General features: G+C 53.1%; 1 protein-coding gene across 2 annotated transcripts; it reads left to right on the top strand.

Annotated features, from left to right (window-relative positions):
* The first annotated feature begins 644 nt into the window (after nucleotides 1–644).
* PDLIM7 (PDZ and LIM domain 7 (enigma)) lies at nucleotides 645–18,024 on the top strand. Of its 2 annotated transcripts, XM_006873449.1 has the most exons (13): nucleotides 645–720; nucleotides 1,654–1,760; nucleotides 6,148–6,299; nucleotides 6,376–6,406; nucleotides 6,879–6,997; nucleotides 7,600–7,736; nucleotides 7,853–7,889; nucleotides 8,765–8,826; nucleotides 8,952–9,189; nucleotides 10,122–10,302; nucleotides 17,470–17,590; nucleotides 17,678–17,793; nucleotides 17,938–18,024. In XM_006873449.1, exons 2-13 carry the CDS (start codon nucleotides 1,665–1,667, stop codon nucleotides 18,022–18,024), a joined length of 1,377 nt encoding a protein of 458 aa, XP_006873511.1. In that variant the 5' UTR covers nucleotides 645–720; nucleotides 1,654–1,664. The 2 variants fall into 2 exon arrangements, with proteins under 2 accessions (XP_006873511.1, XP_006873512.1); XM_006873450.1 differs by lacking the exons at nucleotides 8,765–8,826; nucleotides 8,952–9,189; nucleotides 10,122–10,302; ... (1 more) ...; nucleotides 17,678–17,793; nucleotides 17,938–18,024 and adding an exon at nucleotides 8,090–8,458.
* The last annotated feature ends 1,157 nt before the right edge of the window (nucleotides 18,025–19,181 follow it).

The raw sequence follows: 19,181 nt of genomic DNA on the forward strand, positions 1-19,181 counted from the left end.
GTCCAGGGTGGGATTATAGCAGGACACAGTCCATCTCAATAGTGTGGGGCAGGAGCGGGGCCTGGTTGCACGTGCTGACTCTGCTAGAGCTAGGGGTGGCAGTGAGGGCAGAGCCCACTGACAGGCTCAGGAAAGGGCCATGGGCCTCCTCTAGTTTCTCTGCCCTCGGTAGAGTGTTGTACAAACTTAGCTTCAATCTTCCCCAGACCTGCCCTCTCCTAAGTCTCTGCGATTTAGAAATTCTGGAGCCTCTGCTGCAGCACATTATGCCAAGCAATACCTGTGCTAACCCTGGGAGAAACTAAGGTTTAGAGACGACGAATGTTGTGCAGTTGATGTCTTCAAAAGTGGTTGTCTTTTCGCTCCACCAGCTAGAGAGGAGCAAGGGGCTGGCGAGGCGTGGGCGAGTCCTGGGCAAGCCAGTGTCTCCCAAATACGGCGTCCCGCAGCCCCAGTTACACCCCGGTCCCGCCCCACTTCGGGGCACCAGGACTGGCAGTGCACGCCAGCTCAAAGTGAGGCGGGATTTCGGGTTTGGGTGGGGCTTCCCAACTACGAAAAGGAGTGGTTTGTCGTGGGCGTGGTCTCGGGCTCCGCCCCCGGTCGCGGACTCAAAGCGGACGGCGGACGCGGGGCGGGGTCAGAACTCGGGACAGGCAACCGATCATAACGCGGCTCCTGGAGCCCGCCGTGGAGCAGCGCTCTGGCGGGGCTGTGCAGGTACCGGCGACTGTACGGGCGTCTCGGGCTAGCTGAGCTGGGGGCGGGGGCCTGCTGAAGACCACAGAGGGTTTGGGGGTCGTGGCCAGCGTTGTGCTTCCTCCTGTTGGCTGGGCCCCTTCCTCCGCCCCCGCCTTCCTGCGGTAAAGCCGGTTGTGGCGGGGCCGATTGGCGCCTGCGCCGCTTCCTGCGGCCGGGACCCGACCAATACATGGGGCCCAGGCAGGGGACCAGGGGAAACTGAGTCACGTCGGGGTGAGAGCAGACCTGTGTGGGAGGCACTACCTTCACTAGGTTCCAGGGTGGATCCCCTTACTGAGTATGCTTGGGGATTCCAGCCCCACTGTTACTCGCAGGGGCGTCGCCCCACCCTCCCGTCGCCCTGGGGTCCCGCCCTGGCTCCCAGCAGCCTCGGCCGGGCCTGGAGTGGCTAGGATCCGCTCCAGCCGCCTCCCTCCCTCTTCTTCCCCTCCCCCTCATGTCCCGAGCCCCCGTTTGCTCCCTCAGCTGGCTCTTTGCGCAGTGTCAGCTTACACGCCTTATATAGTCCGAGCAGGCTTCAGCCTCGGCCTGCCTGCCTGCCGGGACCTGGGGGCGGGGGAGAGGAGTGCTGGCCCCTGACTCACGCCATCGCCCAAGGCTCTGTGCTGACTTGGGGGCAAGCCGTGCCATCCAAGCCCCGCGACCCACTCCTAGATGAAAAGAACCTCAAAGCTGGAGTCCGACACTCACTGCCCTCCATCCCAGGAGTAGAGGCAGCTCCTTTCTTTCCAAAGTGATCTCTGCTAGCCAACCTCCTACAGCCAAGCTTGACAAGGGTCCTTCCCTTCCAGCTCTGGGTGTACTCAGCGTCCACCCATGCCTGCCTGGTGTCCAGCGCACAAACTGCGTGGCCACCATGCTGGCCACTCAGATTCTCTTCTCTCCTCTCAGGAGCAGGCACCATGGATTCTTTCAAGGTGGTGCTGGAAGGGCCAGCACCGTGGGGCTTCCGGCTGCAAGGGGGCAAGGACTTCAATGTACCCCTTTCGATCTCCAGGGTAAGCCAAAGCTGAGTTTTAGGTTGGATGAAGGACTCTCCCAGAGTCGATGGGTCCTGGAGTCTCAAGCAGGTGGTGGGAGGAGCCTTCGCAAGGCCACCAGGCCAGGACTCATTTGGGTGGAGAGATGTAGCATGCCCCTGCCCTGCCTTACCATTATGGAACAAGGCCAAGAAGACTTTCAGCTAGGTGAATATGGACTCCACACTCCCTTCAACCATGAGCTGCACTGGATGATAGTCCAGAAGGCTCCCTGGAAGTCTGTGAGGCCAGGGTGCTTGACCTTCTGCAGGAGGGAGCCTGAGGTAACTAGAGGAAATGTCTGAGTCAGGTTGGGCACTCTGACTGCAGGGTCTCACTTCAGTTTCACTGTTGACCAGGGAATAGGAATTGTCATCTCATTTTTCCACATGAGAGAACCCAAGGTGGAGGGGTTTGTTCAGCAGTTTCATGTCAGAGTGACAGAGCAAGGATTTGAAGTTAGACATTCAGACTAGGTCTACAGTTTGTATTGTTACAGGAAAGGGATGGTGTCACAACCTATGTGACGACTGCCATTGGCATCCACTGGTCCATTCAGTAGGCAGTGGCCTTTGATCCCTTACAAGAGTAGAGACCAGGATAGTATCCACCTTCAACTCCTGAGAACCCTGGTGGGGGTGGAGCTGGGGGCTAGCTCCTCCCTGTGGCAGGGGGATTGCCTTATAAGCCCAAGAATGCAGCACTGGGGTGGCCAACTGGGTGACTGGACTCTGCAGAGTTGAAAAGGGCTGGCCTGGACCCGAACCCCTGAACTCCATCGCTGGGCCCCTCTTGCATAAGGGTGTCCCTGCTGATCACCAGGCCCCGGCCCCGGCCCCAGCTGTAGAGGTCATTTGTGGGACACAGCAAACTGCTTGTCCACAGTGGGTGAGGCTAGCACTGAGGTTGTAACTCAGCTCTGATTGTGGCCTGGGGGTTAGGAGGGGGCGGGGACTTCCTGCCCCCGCATCCGCCCAGAGAGGCCCACCCAAGTGCCGGTGGGCAGGCAGCTATTGGCAGGAAGCCCAGGACAAGCACATCAGCACATCAGGGAGGGGGCCTGAGGGTAATCCAGGTACTGACCGGTCAGGGGAATCCCAAAGCAGAGTCTGTCTGTGGTAGCTAGGTAGCAGGCATTCAGTGTGCCTCTCAGGGACCCTTCCACAGAGTTCTCCCAACACCTGCCCCACTAGACAAGGGCATAGTCTCCCTCTCTCCCCTGCCCCTATGCAATCCTCAAGCATTGCCAGCCCTGAAAACTCATCCCCTCTCCCTGGGAAAGTGCTGGCCACTGAGCCTCAGTATCTTTCTCTGTAGGGATAGACAACCTAGTAGCCCAGGGGATGGACTTCTAGATGTGGCCTCTTGGGGGCACGCTCAACCTGGGCTCACTGGTCAGCAGCCCCAACCCTGGAGTTTGATATAGTCCCAGGCGGAAGGGGTGGTCTTTTCTGAGCTTGGCCTGCCCCCTCTCACTTTCCTGACCCCAGAATGAAGGGATGAGGGAGGGGCTAGGGCTGGCTCTGGGCCCAGGCCTGGGAGATGAGGTAATGTCTGGGACTGGGGGGTTGGGCTCCACAGTGGAGTCGCAGGCTGACTCTCCCCAACCCTGGGAAATGTCCAGCCTGTTGGCTTTTCCCCTGCTTGGACCCTGGGGCCTCACCCTGCCCCCAACCAGAGTTACTTACTCTCTGATTCTCTCTCCAGCCACCTCCCAGCTCCCCCTTATGGTTCTCTACCTCTCTAACTACTGCCCTAGCCCTCATGTGCTTCCTGTTCTCACCTTGAGAAAGGAAGTAGTCCTCACCCCACCTTGCTCCAGCTGTTCCTTTCCACCCCAAGACCCCCCATTCTGGCTCACCCCATACCTCCCTAGAGTCCCTCATGTCAATAGGGAGTGGCTGGACCAGGTTTCCCTTCTACTGACTCACTATGACCTTAGTAAATCACTTCCCTTTGAGGGCATTATTTCCCCTTGCCCATGATTGAATTAAAGGTGAGATAAGGAATCTAGGCTCCAAACTAGCAGGAGTCCGGAGACCTTTCCAGTGGGGTTGACCCTGAGTGGGGCCCCAAATGTCAGCAGAGGTAACCTAGTATGGAGAAACCTTAAGGGCCAGAGTAAATCCCGACCTTGCCTCCCAATTAGCTGGGCTACTTGAGGCAAGTTACTTAACCTTTCCTTTTCCTAAGTGTAAAGTGAGTAGTCTCAGGTTCCATTCTTTAGAGTTGGAGACTTCATTCAGTTGCTTATGTGGCCTGGCAACTGGCTTTTGAATAAATGTCAACTTTTTTGATTGTTATTACTACTTAGCAGGTAAAAAAGGGACCACCCAGCTCTCTTGCCCGTCTAACCTCCCAACCATGAAAAAGAACTAGCAACTCAGCTCTACTACTTTCTGGTCCCAGCGTCATCGGCTTCTGTGCCCTCCCCTCTCTCTGCCTGGCATTGGTCTGTGCAATGGCCTCCACCTGAGGAAACTTTCAGGGTCTTGGGCAACCTGTTTCCCCTTCTGCCTTAGTTATCTAGTGCTACTACTATAGAGAAGTCCTGGTGTGGCGCTGTGGGCTAATGCATCAGACTGCAAGGTCAGTGGTTCAAGCTCACCAGCTGCTCTTTGAAAACCCCATACAGGGTGGCTATGGGTCGGAATCAACTCAACAGCATTTGACAACAATAACAACTACAATAGAGGAGTCCTGGTGTGGCGCTGTGGGTAAATGTGCCAGACTGCAAAGCCGTTTGAACTGCAAGGTTGGCAGTTAATTCAAGCTCACCGGCTGCTCCTCAGAAACCCTATACAGGGTTGCTATGGTCTGGAATCGACTCAACAGCACTTAATAACAACAACAACTATAACAGAAATACCACAAGTGGATGGTTGCAACAAACAGAAATTTTACTTTATCACAGTTTAGAAGGCTTGAAGTCAGAATTCAGGGTGCTGGCTCCTTGGGAAGGTTTTCTCTCTCTGTCAGCTCTGTAGAAAGAGCTTCTGTTTCCTGGTTCCTTGGAGATCTCCATGTGGTTTGGCACCCAGTCTTCTCCCATCTCTGCTTGCTTAATCTGCTCATTTCATATCTTGTTAAGAGATTGACTCAAGACACACCCTATACTAATCCTGCCTCATTAACATAAAAAAGACAGCCTACTCCCAAATGGGATTATAACCTTAAGCATAGAGGTTCAGGTGTTTTTTGGGAACACAGATCAATCCTTAACACCCCAGTGAGTGCTGTCAATTGTGAATCTGCCTCTGAGCACTTCCTTGAAAACTGCCCAGGACCAGGTCCCTTGCCAGGCAGCTGGGCAACCTCAGGGCTCTCAGACCCATGAACAGCCAACCAACCACCCTTGTTTGGGATGCTTGTGCTGGGCTGTTAGCATCAGTTCTCTCGGGTCTGCTAATGGTCACTCCTGCCACCAAGACCAAATCCTGGCTCCCCACAGTTGCCTCATGAACCAACCAAACTCAAAACACCCAGTCTGTGATTCAAAGCAACCCTGGTATTGTTATTAAGTGCCCTGGAGTTGGTTCCAATTCATAGTGACCTGTGTAGGGTTTCCGAGGAGCAGGTGGTGGGTTTGAACCACCAATCTTGTGGTTTAAAGCAACCTTGTGGTCCAGTGCTTATCCTACAACACCATACCAGGACTTCACAGGGTTTCCAAAGCTACCTCATTTTTCTCCCTCAGAGTGGCTGGTGGGTTCAAACCTTTTGGTTATAGTACAATGCTTAACCCACTGTGCCACTAGGGATCCTCCCCAGGATCCAGGATCCACAGGAGCTTAAAAAATGGTGATGCCGTTGGCAGTGGGATAATGTGTCATTTGCAAGTTTGGGAATGACACCCATTTATAGCCCATGAAGTCCTGTTAGGCATTGTGCACTGGTAACCTGAGGGCAGGAGGACAGGTCTCTGCAGATGGACCCGGGACACGGTGCTGAGAGTATCAGAGGTCAGCACCCAGAGGTATTAAAGAGGAATGTGCCCTGTGCACAAGTCTGAATAAAGGCCCAAGAGGCCTTGGAGACTCAAAAGGCTGTGATCCAGGCTGAGGGGCCTGGGTTTTATTCTGTTTCTTGAGGTCAAAACAGTTTCTGGACTGTGGGGAAATGTCTTGGAGGTAAATGTAAAGGCAAAGAAATTAATGGGTAAGTAAATAAATGGGAGGGCTGGGGTGATGTGAAGCTTAAATGAGCCCCATGACTTCGCAAATCAGCAGCTGTCCAGGAATTTGTTGGCTGGAATGGCCTTTAGGTACTGTAAGTGGGACAGTTTAGGGAAGGTCAGGTTTACCACTGTTGGTGGCCCTTTGGCCTGCAGAGTCCTGGGCCTCCATGATCCCCTGAATCTCCACAGCTTACTCCTGGGGGCAAAGCCGAGCAGGCTGGTGTGGCTGTGGGCGACTGGGTGCTGAGCATTGACGGCGAGAATGCAGGACCCCTCACGCACATCGAAGCCCAGAACAAGATCCGAGCTTGTGGGGAGCGACTCAGCCTGGGTCTCAGCAGGTGTGAGGGCAAGAGCAGGCCAGGTGGGGGGAGGCACCCTTCTGGCCTACCCTTACCGCTTCCCCTTTACTTACAGGGCCCAGCCAGCTCAGAACAAACCTCAGAAGGTAGGCGCTGGGCCAGGGGCATAGGATGCAGGGCGGGTGGGGTAGAACATCCAGGGTGGACCTACCCTTCTCAGCACTGCCTCAGTCCCCATCCCTGGCCCGAAGTAGAAGTTTAGAGGCCAGAGTTGGGGAGGGTTTCAGAGACTCCAATTGAGGCGAGGGCTGCCGCACGGTCCAGGCACCACGCATGTCTATCTGTCTGCCTGTGTCCATCTGCCTGCCTCCTTCACGCTGGGCAGCCCTGTGTTCTGCATTTGTACATCATCTGCCCTCAGGCCTTTGGGCCTCCTAGGCTGAAATCATAGTTTCCAAATGGTCTCCTTAAGTGAAACCGGAGTCACCCGCTCCCCTCTAGCCTCCAGCCAGATGTGTAGGGGCGGGGCTGGAGCAACACTCTCCACTCCACACCAGGAGGGGCACCCCATTTGGGCCCCGACTCCCGCCTGCCCTGCCCGGCTCTGTCTCTGCTCAGGCCCCGGCCCCCGCCGCAGATTCCCCGCGGTACACCTTTGCACCCAGCGCCTCCCTCAACAAGACGGCCCGGCCCTTTGGGGCGTCCCCGCCCGCTGACTGCACCCCACAGCAAAATGGGTATGTCGGCCCCTCACCGCCCACCTTCCACGCTTCCCCTCTGTCCGCTAATGCTCCTCCGTCTGTGCTGCGCCCCAGCCCAGCCGAAACCGTGCGGCAGCAACCCCTGGCGGCAAGGACAGGGGCTGCAGGCACAGCCCCCATCTCTAGTGGGTGGTTCCTGCCCAGACACCACCTTCCTGGAGGTTCTGAATAAGGCAGCGCCTCTGCTACCAGCCTATGGTTGGGATGTGGTATCTGGCAGCTGAGCCCCAGACACTCCCTGTGGCCTTGCCCCTGGGTACTTTAACTCCTCCCTTTCTTTCTTCTTCCCCTATGTCTGTCCCTTTATCTGTCCTTCTGTCTATTTCTTCACAGGTGCAGACCCCTGACAAGTCAGTGAGCCCCCTCTGCCTGTCCCTGTCTTCCTTCCTTTGGCATTCTGGGCGGCAGCCCCTCCCTGCCCTGACTGCCCTCCTTCCCCTCTCACATCCTGACCCCACTCACCAGCAGGACCAGACTTGCTCCCTCACCCTCACCATCACCCACATGGACCAAACCCTGGGAGGGGCTGCCCCCATGCCCACCTCCAGTATGCCTTCTGAGCCACATCCTCCCCACAGACTCCCAATCCGACCTCTGGTCCCCAATGCAAGCAAGCAGCGGCTGATGGAGAATACAGAGGACTGGCGGCCTCGATCCGGTACAGGCCAGTCCCGTTCCTTCCGTATCCTTGCCCACCTCACGGGCACCGAGTTCAGTAAGTGCCAGCCTGGGGCAGGGTGGATGCTCCGGACCCCCAGTCTAGGCTCTGGCACCTTTTGGACCCTCTGCCAGGGCCAGAGCTAGAATGACTGTTTGTCTCACCTTTGTCAGTGCAAGACCCGGATGAGGAGCACATGAAGAAATCAAGGTAACAGGTTGGGCACTGGTCCCTTTCCTACCTCCTGTCACTCCCATTCCAGCCACCACTCCCATATCTGTTCCTGGCTCTCCATCCAGGGCTCTCCATCTTCCTTCCATCCTTCCATCCTTCCTGACTTCCTCCACTCCCTCCTCCCTCCCTTCCATCTCTCTTTCCTTCTACTTCTTCCTCCTCTCTCTGTCCCTCAGGGAAAAGTATGTCCTGGAGCTGCAGAGCCCACGCTACACCCGCCTCCGGGACTGGCACCACCAGCGCTCTGCCCACGTGCTCAACGTGCAGTCGTAGCCTGGCCCTCTCGCCGGCCTGCTGCCCTCTCTGCCTCTTTCTGTTTTTTTCCACCCAGGGCACCCCCTCCCTGGGTGTCTCCAGCTTCTGCCTACCTCACCCTCCCCTTTTCTACTCCTGGACTGACTGAGCCTCCACAGACCTGACCCTGGCAGCCCCACCTGGCATCAGCCTGGCTCCATCTCACACTGCTGCCCCTCTCTGCCCTATGGTACTGCTGTCTGCCAAGCCCATGCTGGCTTGGGCATGGAAATAAAACACTCTCAGCCCTGCTTTTTCTGCCTCTGCCTTCTCTCTTTGTGGACCTGGTTTACATTTGGGGCATGGTGGTGGGCCTTGCTGGTCTGGGTCTCTGTGGGCGAGGGCCTAGCCAGAGCTCTGGTCTGAGCTGTCCTTCCTCCCCCTCCCCCAGTGGAACCTAGGCATGTTCCTCACTCCCCCAGTGGGACCTGGAGCCGAGCCCAGCAGCTTTCAGTCACCCAGGTGTCTCCCAGGGGGCAGCAGAACTGGGGGTGGGGGGGATGGGGAGCATGCCAGAAGCTTCAGCCCTGCAGGGCCTTGAACAGCAGGTCTTGCAGCCAGGTGCCCAGGACAGAAGTCTCAGCCCCAGCCTCAGCTACAACCCAGGAATCCTGGCCTGGTGAGAGAGAGTGGGCCTGGGGAAGGGTGGGTAGATCCCAGGGGAATGGGGGTGGCAAGCTCCTCCAAGCTGTCATTTGAGGTCCCTGGACACCCTCCTGGAATCACTGTCCTTGACCCTGGCAGGTCCAACTACCCCCAGCCCCACCAGTCGTCCACCCTGGGCCGTGGACCCTGCATTTGCTGAGCGCTACGCCCCAGACAAAACCAGCACAGTGCTGACGAGGCACAGCCAACCAGCCACACCCACGCCTCTGCAGAACCGCACCTCCATTGTGCAGGCGGCCACCGGAGGGGGCACAGGAGGCAGTGGCAGCAGTAATGGCAAGACTCCTGTGTGCCACCAGTGCCGCAAGGTCATCCGGTGGGTGATTTGTTCCTTCCCTGGGCTTTCCTGTTCCATAACCCAGCCCTATTGTCTTTCCTACCTGTGCAACCCCCATCTGCTCATCCAGCTTGAGGAGAAGGGTTCAGTTCCTGATCAAGAGGGGACACGGGGACCTGAGGGCCTAACCTGGGGCCTCAGACACTTAATCCTTGCACTACTTACCCCTCTCACCAACCTCTATCAGGGTTTGTCCTGGTGAAACGCAGGAAATGCCAATGATATGTGTCAAAGCTGCAGCCCTACATCGCTGCTCTGAGCAAAGAAAGTCCTGCCCCTTCCTAACTCTCTGCCTCACTCCCTTCTGCTCACTCTAAGACCTCTGTTCTCAGAACAGACAGGCTGAGACCCCCGGAAAGACCCAGCAGGCTCATACATCCCCCTATGATACGCAACTCTCAATCAGGGCCTTGCTCTACTCTTGACTCCAGTATACTCTGCAAAGGACCCCCTCTTTCAGACCCCCATTTATCTGGAACCTACAGCTCTGTCCCTTAGGGAGCCCCTGTGGAGCAGGCAAGCAGGATAGGTTGACTCACTGGTCTTCTTGGGCTCATGGGCACCCAAGTTTCCTGCTTCCCTAGAACTCAGCCTCTTTCTGCCACTTCCTCAGCCCCAGCTCAAGAGGCTCAAGTCCTCAGCCCCCACCCAGTGTAACACCTGCCCCCTTCTCTCATCCATTGTCAAAGCAGTGCAGCCTGGCAGAGCTGGGCCCTTCCTGGCCTTATTACCCTTAACTGTGTAGCCTTGGAGAAGTCATTTCCCCAGCCTAATTCCTTTGGAAAATGTAAGAATGCACTTTCTCTCTTAGGACTTTCCAGTAGATGCTCTGTAAACCTACTAGGGGTCTGGCCAGGAGGCCTCAGCTAATTGGCATAAATGCCCTCTTACTGCCCCTTGCCTCCCTTCAGAGGCCGTTACCTGGTGGCACTGGGCCATGCGTACCACCCCGAGGAGTTTGTGTGCAGCCAGTGTGGGAAGGTCCTAGAAGAGGGCGGCTTCTTTGAAGAGAAGGGGGCCATCTTCTGCCCTCCCTGCTATGATGTGCGTTATGCGCCCAACTGTGCCAAGTGCAAGAAGAAGATCACAGGCGTGAGTGGGGCTGGTGGGAGGACGGGAAAGCAGGTGATAGTGATCAGCACTGATCAGTGTTTTTGGAGAAACTCTTCAGCCTGGGGCTTTCCCTGTATAATCCCTTTGGAGATTTATAGCCTGGTAAAGTGGCTGCCTCATCAGTTTCACTACAGATGATATCCATTAGCCAGGATCCTCTTAATAATGACCAAAATCCCACTCAAAAGCCTGTTTATTGGCTCAAACAACCGGCAGCTTGCAGGGAGCTAACTTCAGGCCCAGTAGAATCCACGTAAGACTCCTGGGTGGCGCACTCCATTGCACTCAACTCAGACTTGCCTAGCAGTTCCAAGGAAGGAAAAATCTGTCAGTTGCCTTCTGTTACGACTGATGTTGCTGTTGTTACTTGCCGTCAAGTTGGTACCAACCCATAGCAACCCTGTGCACAGTTTCAAAGGAGCGACTGGTGGGTTTGAACCGCCAGCCTTGAGGTTGGCACATTATCCTGCAGTGCCACACCAGAACTACAGCCAATAAACCCCTTTGGGTTCTTGTAACACATGGTGTCACCAAAGTTGGAATCTCCTCAGTGGTAACTATCAGTGAGTCCAGGTACTGAGGTTATCAAGAGTCTATAGCACTTACTTCTGTTCTCATCCGTGTTGGCTTCAATCCCCAGCATATTCTTCCGTAAAAGGCCACAGAGGGAGTGCTACGGTGGGCCTAGGGTTACATCTCTCCAGCTTAGCACCACACGCTGACAGAGAGCAGCTCTGTTCCAAATGATAGCAGCCAAAGTTTCAGTGCTGATGCTCATTGGCCTGACTTGGGTCACATGCCCATCTTGAACCAAGACACTGATTGGCTAGGTAGGCCTGGGTTACATCCACCCACCACAGGAGTGGGATCTGAGAGATCCCCACCTGACCCACAGACTGAGAGTGAAGCATGAGTTGTGAAGTGCCTTGGAGTTATTTCCAATTAATAGTGACCCTCTATAGGTTCCGAGAAGTATCTGGTGGATTTGAATCACCAACCTTATGGTTAGCAGTCCAGTGCTTATCCTACATTGCCAAACCAAGATTCCATGTGTGGTGGTGGTGGTTATGTGCCGTGGAGTCAGTTCCGACTCATAGCGACCCTGTATAGGGTTTCCGAGGCTCGAAATCTTTACAGGAGCAGAAAGCCTCATCTTTCTCCCGCTGGTAGTTCCGAATAGCCGACCTTGAGGTTCGCAGTCCAATTTGTAACCACTGTGCTACCAGAGCTCCTTGGATTCCATGTGTAGTTCTCTAAATTAAAACAAGGTTGGAGTTACCCAAGAAGGAAAAGTCCTAGACAGGCCAAAATAAGAAATGGCTACGAGAGTCCTGGTGTGGCGCTGTAGAATTAAGCACTGGACTGTTCTGTGCTTCAAACCCACCAGCCACTTAACTGGACACTCTACAGCTTCACTATGAGTCAGAACTGACTCGATATTACTTAACAACTGTGTCAGTTAGGAACGCTAACTCTTCCCAGTACAGAGAATTAAAAGGAAGAGTTTATTTGCTTTCATCACAAGAATGCCGAGCTGTCTTCTGGGGCCCAGGCATTTCCCACTCTTTGCTCCCAAATCCTTAGTATGGAGTCCTTCATCCTCAAGGTCTAGACTGCAAGGGAAACAGGAATCCAGAACTTTAGTTCTCTAGAGTCAAGCACTAGACTGCTGACAGTAAGGCAGTAAGGTCAATGGTTCAAATCCACCAGCTACTCCTCAGAAACCCTGTACAGGGTAACCATGAGTCTGACCTGACTCAATGGCACTTAACCTCAAAAATAGAGGAAGAAAAAAAGTGGGGGGATGGTGAAAGGCTTTGAAGAGGCTGATCCACATCTCTGGTTAGCTGTTATTCAGTTGGGTCCCAACCCAGGCACAAAGGAAGGAAACGCTGTCTGGTCCTCCACCCATGATCGGTTCTAGATCAGACCATTTTGCTCCATAGGGTTTTCACTGATAGATTTTCAGAAGTAGATCACAAGACTTTTCTTCCTAATCTTAGTCTGGAAACTGTTTAGCATCAGCAGGCAGGCCCCTGACGGACATGTGGTGGCTGCTCATGAGGTACATATTGCTGCGTCTAATGCATGAGAAAACAGACTGTGGAAGATGACTTTGATATGCTATCAGGACATAGGCCATGGAGTGGCACAGCCAGAAAATCAGACTCAAACTCTTGTGTTCCCAAATCCTGTTCTTCCCACTGAAGCTAAACATAAAGCAAGCAGAGCCTCATCAGGTTTCCTGTAGGGACCACCCAAAGCCAGACTTGGGACTCTGGTCAGTGCATGTCAAGAGCTAAGAGTGATGGGGCTGCCTACCCTCACCCACTCATTCTCTTGATTAAATATGCACACTGCCAAGTATTCATGGGTCCTGCCCCCAGAATCACACTGAGGGATAGTGACTCTCAGGGTATCTGGGGCTTTCCCCAGAGGAAAAGTGGCAGATCAGGCAAGATTGACAGGCTGGGGAGATTCCTGTTATGCACATATATGGAGGCCCAGAAAGAGGCAGTGTTTGAGGCTGCCCAGGGCTTGAGTAGCCCCAGGCCTGCCTAACTTCCAGCTTTGGCTCACCCTGCCAATTACATTTCCTCCTTACCTCTGTGACTCCAGAGAGCTCAGGGATGGTGGTATTACTTATGAGTTAGGTTTGCCTTGACTGCAAGTAAGAGAAAACTCAAAAATTCCTTGGTGCAAATGGCTAACTTGCTTGGCTGCTAACTGAAAGGGTAGAGGTTCTAGTCCACCCAAAGGTGCTCAGAAGAAAGACCTGGCGATCTGTTTCTGAAAGGTCACATCCATTGAAAGCCCTATGGGCTACAGATCTACTCTAATACACATGAGGTCACCATGAATTGGAGTCCACACTGCAGCCACAGGTCACTGATGATTTCTCACCTAAAAAAGCCTGGAGTTGGGTGTAGTCCAGGACTAGCATGGCTCACCCAAGGCCCTGTATCTTGTAGCTTATGCTTACTTACCACGCACAGTCCAAGATAGCTCTTGAGCTTCCGCCAAAGTTTCTACATTCCAGCCAGCAGGAAGTTGGGAGGGGAAGAAGGGGGGACAGAAGGCCATGGCAGCTGGCTTTTGAGGATGCTACCACACAACCCTTCAGCTTACATTCCACTGGTCAGAATTTGGTCACAGTCACATAACCACACTGAGCTGCAGCCTGGAAAATGGAGTTTTAATTTTGGATGACCTTGTGTCAGCAGAAAATGGAAGTTCTATGAGTCGGCAAGAAGGGCCAAATGATATTACATCGGTTTTATTCACTGTACTGACAGCTAATGTTTATGGGGCACTTAACTGTGTGTGGGCATTCAGCTGCACAATGGGACTATGAAGTCAGTGTGGTTATCATTCCCATCTTAGAGATGAGGAAATTTGCCCAAGATCACAGTCATTCCGCCCATCAGCCTGGGCCACACCCTGTTGGGAGTGTTCTAGAGGAATGGGCTGGAAGCCAGGACTTTTCTTGGGCTGGGTATCCAAGTTTGTCCCTACTGTTCACTCATTGCCCTGCCCTGCTTGCATTACACAGACACCCCAGCCTGACCACCCACCAGGCTGGGTGGACAGAATTTTAACCTGTACCCTCCACCATTGAGGTTCAGTGGATCCTGGGTCTTGGAGTAAGCTGTGGGTAGCAGCCCTGCACCTATGCCTCCCCCAGAGCTTCTACAGAGGAACATGGACTTTAGCTTCTCCTCCTGCAGGGGGGACTCTAGAGCCTTACAGACCCAGAGAGAGGCCCCTTCCAGAGGCAGGAGTCTGCCTTTACTAACCACTAAGCTGACAACTGCTCTGAGAGAGGCTCTCACTGCCCAAAAGTCCCTCGAGAATATTCCTGGTACTAGCTCTTAGGACTTTGTTGCCATCAGGGACCTTGGGAGAGAGTGTAGGGAATCAGGCTATCTCATTGGGGTTGGAGGGAATCTAGGGGCAGGGAGCACCTAGCCAGTCTGAGAGTCATCTGGGGACCCTGTACTCCCTCAAGTTTCATTGTTCACCCCAGTCCCTTACTCTGCACTTTAGCTCTTTAGCCTTTCTGTTTTGTGCTGTCTTTCCTTCCACCTCAGGGTCTTGGCCCAGGCTGTGCTATTCATCAGGAGCACTCCTCAGAACCCTATTACAATTGTCACTTCCTCAGAAAATCTTCCCAGATGCCTCCCCCCCACCATTTGCCAGTACACCCCAGTCATTTCCTTCTGTGCTCCAATTCTCATAGGAGCAAGTGTCATGGGCTGGGGACCAGACCTGCTTTGCTTGATGCTTTGTCTGTCCTCTGCACCAGGCACTGTGTCTCATAGATAGTAGGTATTTAGTGGACATTTGATGATTCAGTGGGTTGGAAGTGGCCTCAAAACTGAACTTGAAGCTGAGTAGGAATTTGCTTGGAGACAGATCATGGGAGAATTCCAGGCTGAGGGACTTGCCTGTGTCAAAAAGACACAGGAAGGATGTAAGATGAGGCAGCAGAGGTGGGCAGAGCTACGGGAGAGAATTTGGAGCAGAGGTTGAAAAGGTCATATCTGCCTTACCAAATACTTCCTCAGGGGAGAGTGGAGGCTGTGACTTCTGAGATCTGAGCCCGGGCAGTGGGCATGGGAGAAAATATTTAAGAAAATCTAGAAGGCAAAATAGAAATGGAAAACTGGTCCACAGGTTCTTCTAAAACCTGCCTCTTAGCCCGTAGGGCCCAGGCAACCCCCACTTGAGTTGTCCCCAATCTTGTTGGAGTGTCCTCTCCCACCAGTTCCTTCACCTTGACCTTTTTTCTTTTAAGAGACAATACAAGGGTTGCAAGTAGAGCCAACTCTGGGATCAGGCAGTTATGGGCACAAAACCCATTTCTGCCACCTGTTGTCTGAGTGACCTGACAGTCACATTCTCTGAGCCTTAGCAAAATTGGGGTGTCTATGTGGTCATGAGGTCTGCATGGGATGATATCTATGTTGTTGTTGTTGTTATTGTGAAGTGCTGTCAAGTTGGTTCCGACCCATCGCAACCCTGCATAGGGTTTCCAAGGAGCGACTGGTGAGCTTGAACCACCAAGCTTGTAGTTCAAATGACTTTGCAGTCTGGTGCATTAATTCACAGCGCCACACCAGAACTCCTATGTTGTAGAGTCACTAAAGGCCCCTGGGTGGTACAGTGGTTTGTACTCAGCTCCTCACCAAAATGTTGGCAGTTCACATCCACCCAGTGGTGCCACAGAAGAAAAGTCTGGTGATCTGCTTCCATGAGAGTACAGCCATTGAAAACTCTATGGAGCCTAGTTCTTTGCTGACATATGGGGTTGCCATGAGTCAGAATTGACTCTATAGCAACAGATAAAGGTCACAAACGGGCCATCTGAAGGCGAGGTGCTGTGCATGCTTAGATCTTGGTTGACTTGTCCTGTTTCATCTTTAAATTAATGACCAACATTTAAAAATTAGAAGGTTTCACTTCAGCACCAAGAATTCTACCTGAGCCTTCATAGCATTCCTGACCAAACCAGTCAGCACTGCCCACTGGCTGAGGCATGTGCTCCTCATGATAACAGTCCCCATCTGGCCCTATTGTTCACTCCTGCCAGCTTCACTCCCTCCTGGCCCTTGCAGGTATTTGAGTCTGGGGTCCTTGACTTCAAATGTGAAGCCATTCTTCCAGCCAGTCTGCAAGGATTAGGCTGCCAGTTCACAAGGGAAAGAACCAAGTCTTAAGAGAAGATAAAGCTGTTGGCCAAGTCACCCAGTGAAGAAGCAAGGTCTAGCTGAGTCCACAGACCTCTGGGACCCGACACTGCCCTTTCTCTGTCGGCTCCAGATCTGAGTGTGCCATCTGCATCTGGACTGGTCCAAGAGTCAGTCCCTGGGTTTGAGCACCTAGCCTCCTGTGGAGGCAGATGAATTCACTCACAAACAATGAGCATCCACCAAAGGCCAATGGGAGCCCCTGGGGGGCACAAACAGTTAAGCATTCAACTATTAGCCAAAAAGTTGATGATTTGAACCCACCCAGAGGTGCCTGGGAAGACAGGCCTGGCAAGCTGCTTCTGAAAAATAACAGCTGTTGTAAATTCTGGAGCACAAAAAGTTTATAAAAAGAAATCAGGTGGCAGAGTGCATTAGGCAAATCTGCAAAAAAAAAAAAAAAAACTTCAAAAGGAAATTCTGGAGCACGGTTCTACTCTGACACATCTGACACATACATGGGCCTGCCATGAGTCAGCGTCAACTCAAAGGTCCCTCTTAGACCTTACATTTAATCAAAAAGAAATTGTGGAGAGATAGATAATGAGCAATAGATTTAAGTAAATTATCTGGCAGTGTGTTTGTAAAGATAAATAATGGATAAGGAAAAGAGCGGAGTAAAGGTATTAAGAGTATGGGGTTGGGAGGGCAGATTGGAGTATGAATAGTGTGATCAGAAAGGGCCTAATTGAAAGGGGGCATTTGATCAGAGATGGGTAAAAGGTGATGGGTGAGCCTTGCAGATAGCTGACAAGCATTCCAGGCAGAGGGAATAGCCCATGCAAAACCCTAAGACAGATAGGTGACTAGTGTGTTTCAAAGATTGTCAAGAGGCCGCTTGAATGGATGGGTGCAGAAACAGCAACTAATAGGGAACAGAAACTACCAGCCTTGTTGGCTTTTCACAGGGCTTTGGTTTTTACTCAAACACCTGTAAATCCCCACAGGAGGATTTTGCTCAGAGGGGAAATGTGGTCTGTTTGAGGCATGGGGGTTCAAACAGACCATATTTGATGAGAATCGTCTTTGAGGGCAGAAGTAGGAGCAGGGAGGACAGCTTTGTGGAGTCACAAAGTAACTTGTATCTTAAAGGTGGGCCCAGCAGGATTTCCTGACTGACCAGGTATAGTGTATAGACCAGGTATAGACAAAGAGAATGTGGCCCAAGTGAACGGAAAGATAGGCCGCTGTGTTGGCCAGATGGGGTAGCTGTGTGAGAAGAAGGTTGGGGGTGCTATGACTGGGCACTGAGTGCTGGACATGATAAGTCTGAGAGGTGGTGAACAAAGCCACAGACTTGAGTCAGGGCTGAAGAGAAGTCTAGGTGTCATAGACTATGATCATGGGAAATCAGAGGCTCCTGGGCCAGTCTTACTGTGACTCTTGCCCCTTCCAGGAGATCATGCATGCCCTGAAGATGACCTGGCACGTACATTGCTTCACCTGTGCTGCCTGCAAGACGCCCATTAGGAACAGGGCCTTCTACATGGAGGAGGGGGCGCCCTACTGCGAGAGAGGTGACGTGCAGGGGCAGGGTGTGGGCAGTCCAGATGCAGAGGATTCAACTGGAATCCATACCCTCTTTCTGTTTACCCCATACCCAGACTATGAGAAGATGTTTGGCACAAAATGTCGAGGCTGTGATTTCAAGATCGATGCTGGGGACCGCTTCCTGGAGGCACTGGGCTTCAGCTGGCATGACACGTGCTTTGTTTGTGCGGTGAGCGCCCCCAACTGGCCACCCTTTGGACCTGGCCCTGCCTCCCACCCCATCCGCAAACTACTGGCCTTGGAAAAAATCCCCAGGAAGGGGCCTCTCCTGCTACTCCCTTACCCCATGTGATTGGGTCTTCTCTGTCCCCAGATATGTCAGATCAACCTCGAAGGAAAGACCTTCTACTCCAAGAAGGACAAACCCCTTTGTAAGAGCCACGCCTTCTCTCATGTGTGAGCCCCTCCCACCCACTGCTGCCTTCTTCCGCCCCAGTTGTAGGGATCATGGTTCTGGAACCATAGCCCCAAGATGCCTGGGTAGGGTTGGCAGTAGTGGTCCCAACACCTGCTCCTGGCCTAAGCCAGGAGTCTTTCATCCCTCCCTCTCCCCCTGCACCTCTCCCACTCTCTTCATCAGTATTGTACACCAGCACTGGCCACAACAGTGCTGCCACATCAACCCCTGTTCACCTCCAGTGCCACAATAAACCTATATCCAGCTGTGTCTTGTGTACCCTTATGCCAGGCATTAGTCATGGCAGAATTTGAGTCATGCAATGGTAGCTGAAAGGTCTATAGTTTGAACCCACTAGTCGCTCCAAGGCAGAAAGATGGGGCAATCTGCTTCCATAAAGATTATAGCCTTGGAAGGTATGTGGGGCATTTCTAGTCCTATAGGGTTTCTGTTCAGCGGGGTGAGGACTGAGATTGGTTTCTCAGGGTTGATCATCTTGGCTTTTGGTGGGTCAGCAACAGGATGTAAAGAGGGGATCCCATTGCTGGGCTCAGGCACCCACAGAAGTGAGGGGACCCAGTGGTGGAGGAATGAGCTGGAACATGGAGAAACAGGAGCAGCCAGAGTGACGGCCGGCCCAGAGGTGCCAGAGAGCTGGAGAGGGCAATGTACAGATGAAGAAACCAGAACTGTCTGCTGAGGGCAAGCAGGGCCATGAAAGAGTTTGAAATTGGGGAGCAACCTGTTTAGTTTTGTATTGTAGAAAGAGGTCCCTAGGACACTAAGCAGAGTGGGCAAGAGGAAGGACCCTAAAAGGAGGGATTGGGAAGAATGGGAAGCCATGTAGCAGAGATAGGTTCCAATGACAGGCCCCAGGGAGCCCAGAGGAAGGAAAGCACTTTTTGCTAGGCATCTAGTATATATACCAGACATGCTTACCAACCCCTGTGATCCTCCCAGCGACTGTGTGAGGGCTCTGCAGTACCTTTGCTTTATAGGGAAGCTTAAGAGATCTGACCAATGTCGAGCTGAACCCACAGCCACTGAGCCACAAGCCAGACTAGAAACCAGACCTGAATCACATGGACTGGCACCCCAAAACACGCTCCAGCTAGTGTCCCTCATGGAGGCTTGCTTCTGCCTGATGCCCTGAAGTCTAG

Source organism: Chrysochloris asiatica, unplaced genomic scaffold, assembly GCF_000296735.1.
Source record: "Chrysochloris asiatica unplaced genomic scaffold, ChrAsi1.0 scaffold00242, whole genome shotgun sequence".
Lineage (NCBI taxonomy): Eukaryota > Metazoa > Chordata > Mammalia > Afrosoricida > Chrysochloridae > Chrysochloris > Chrysochloris asiatica.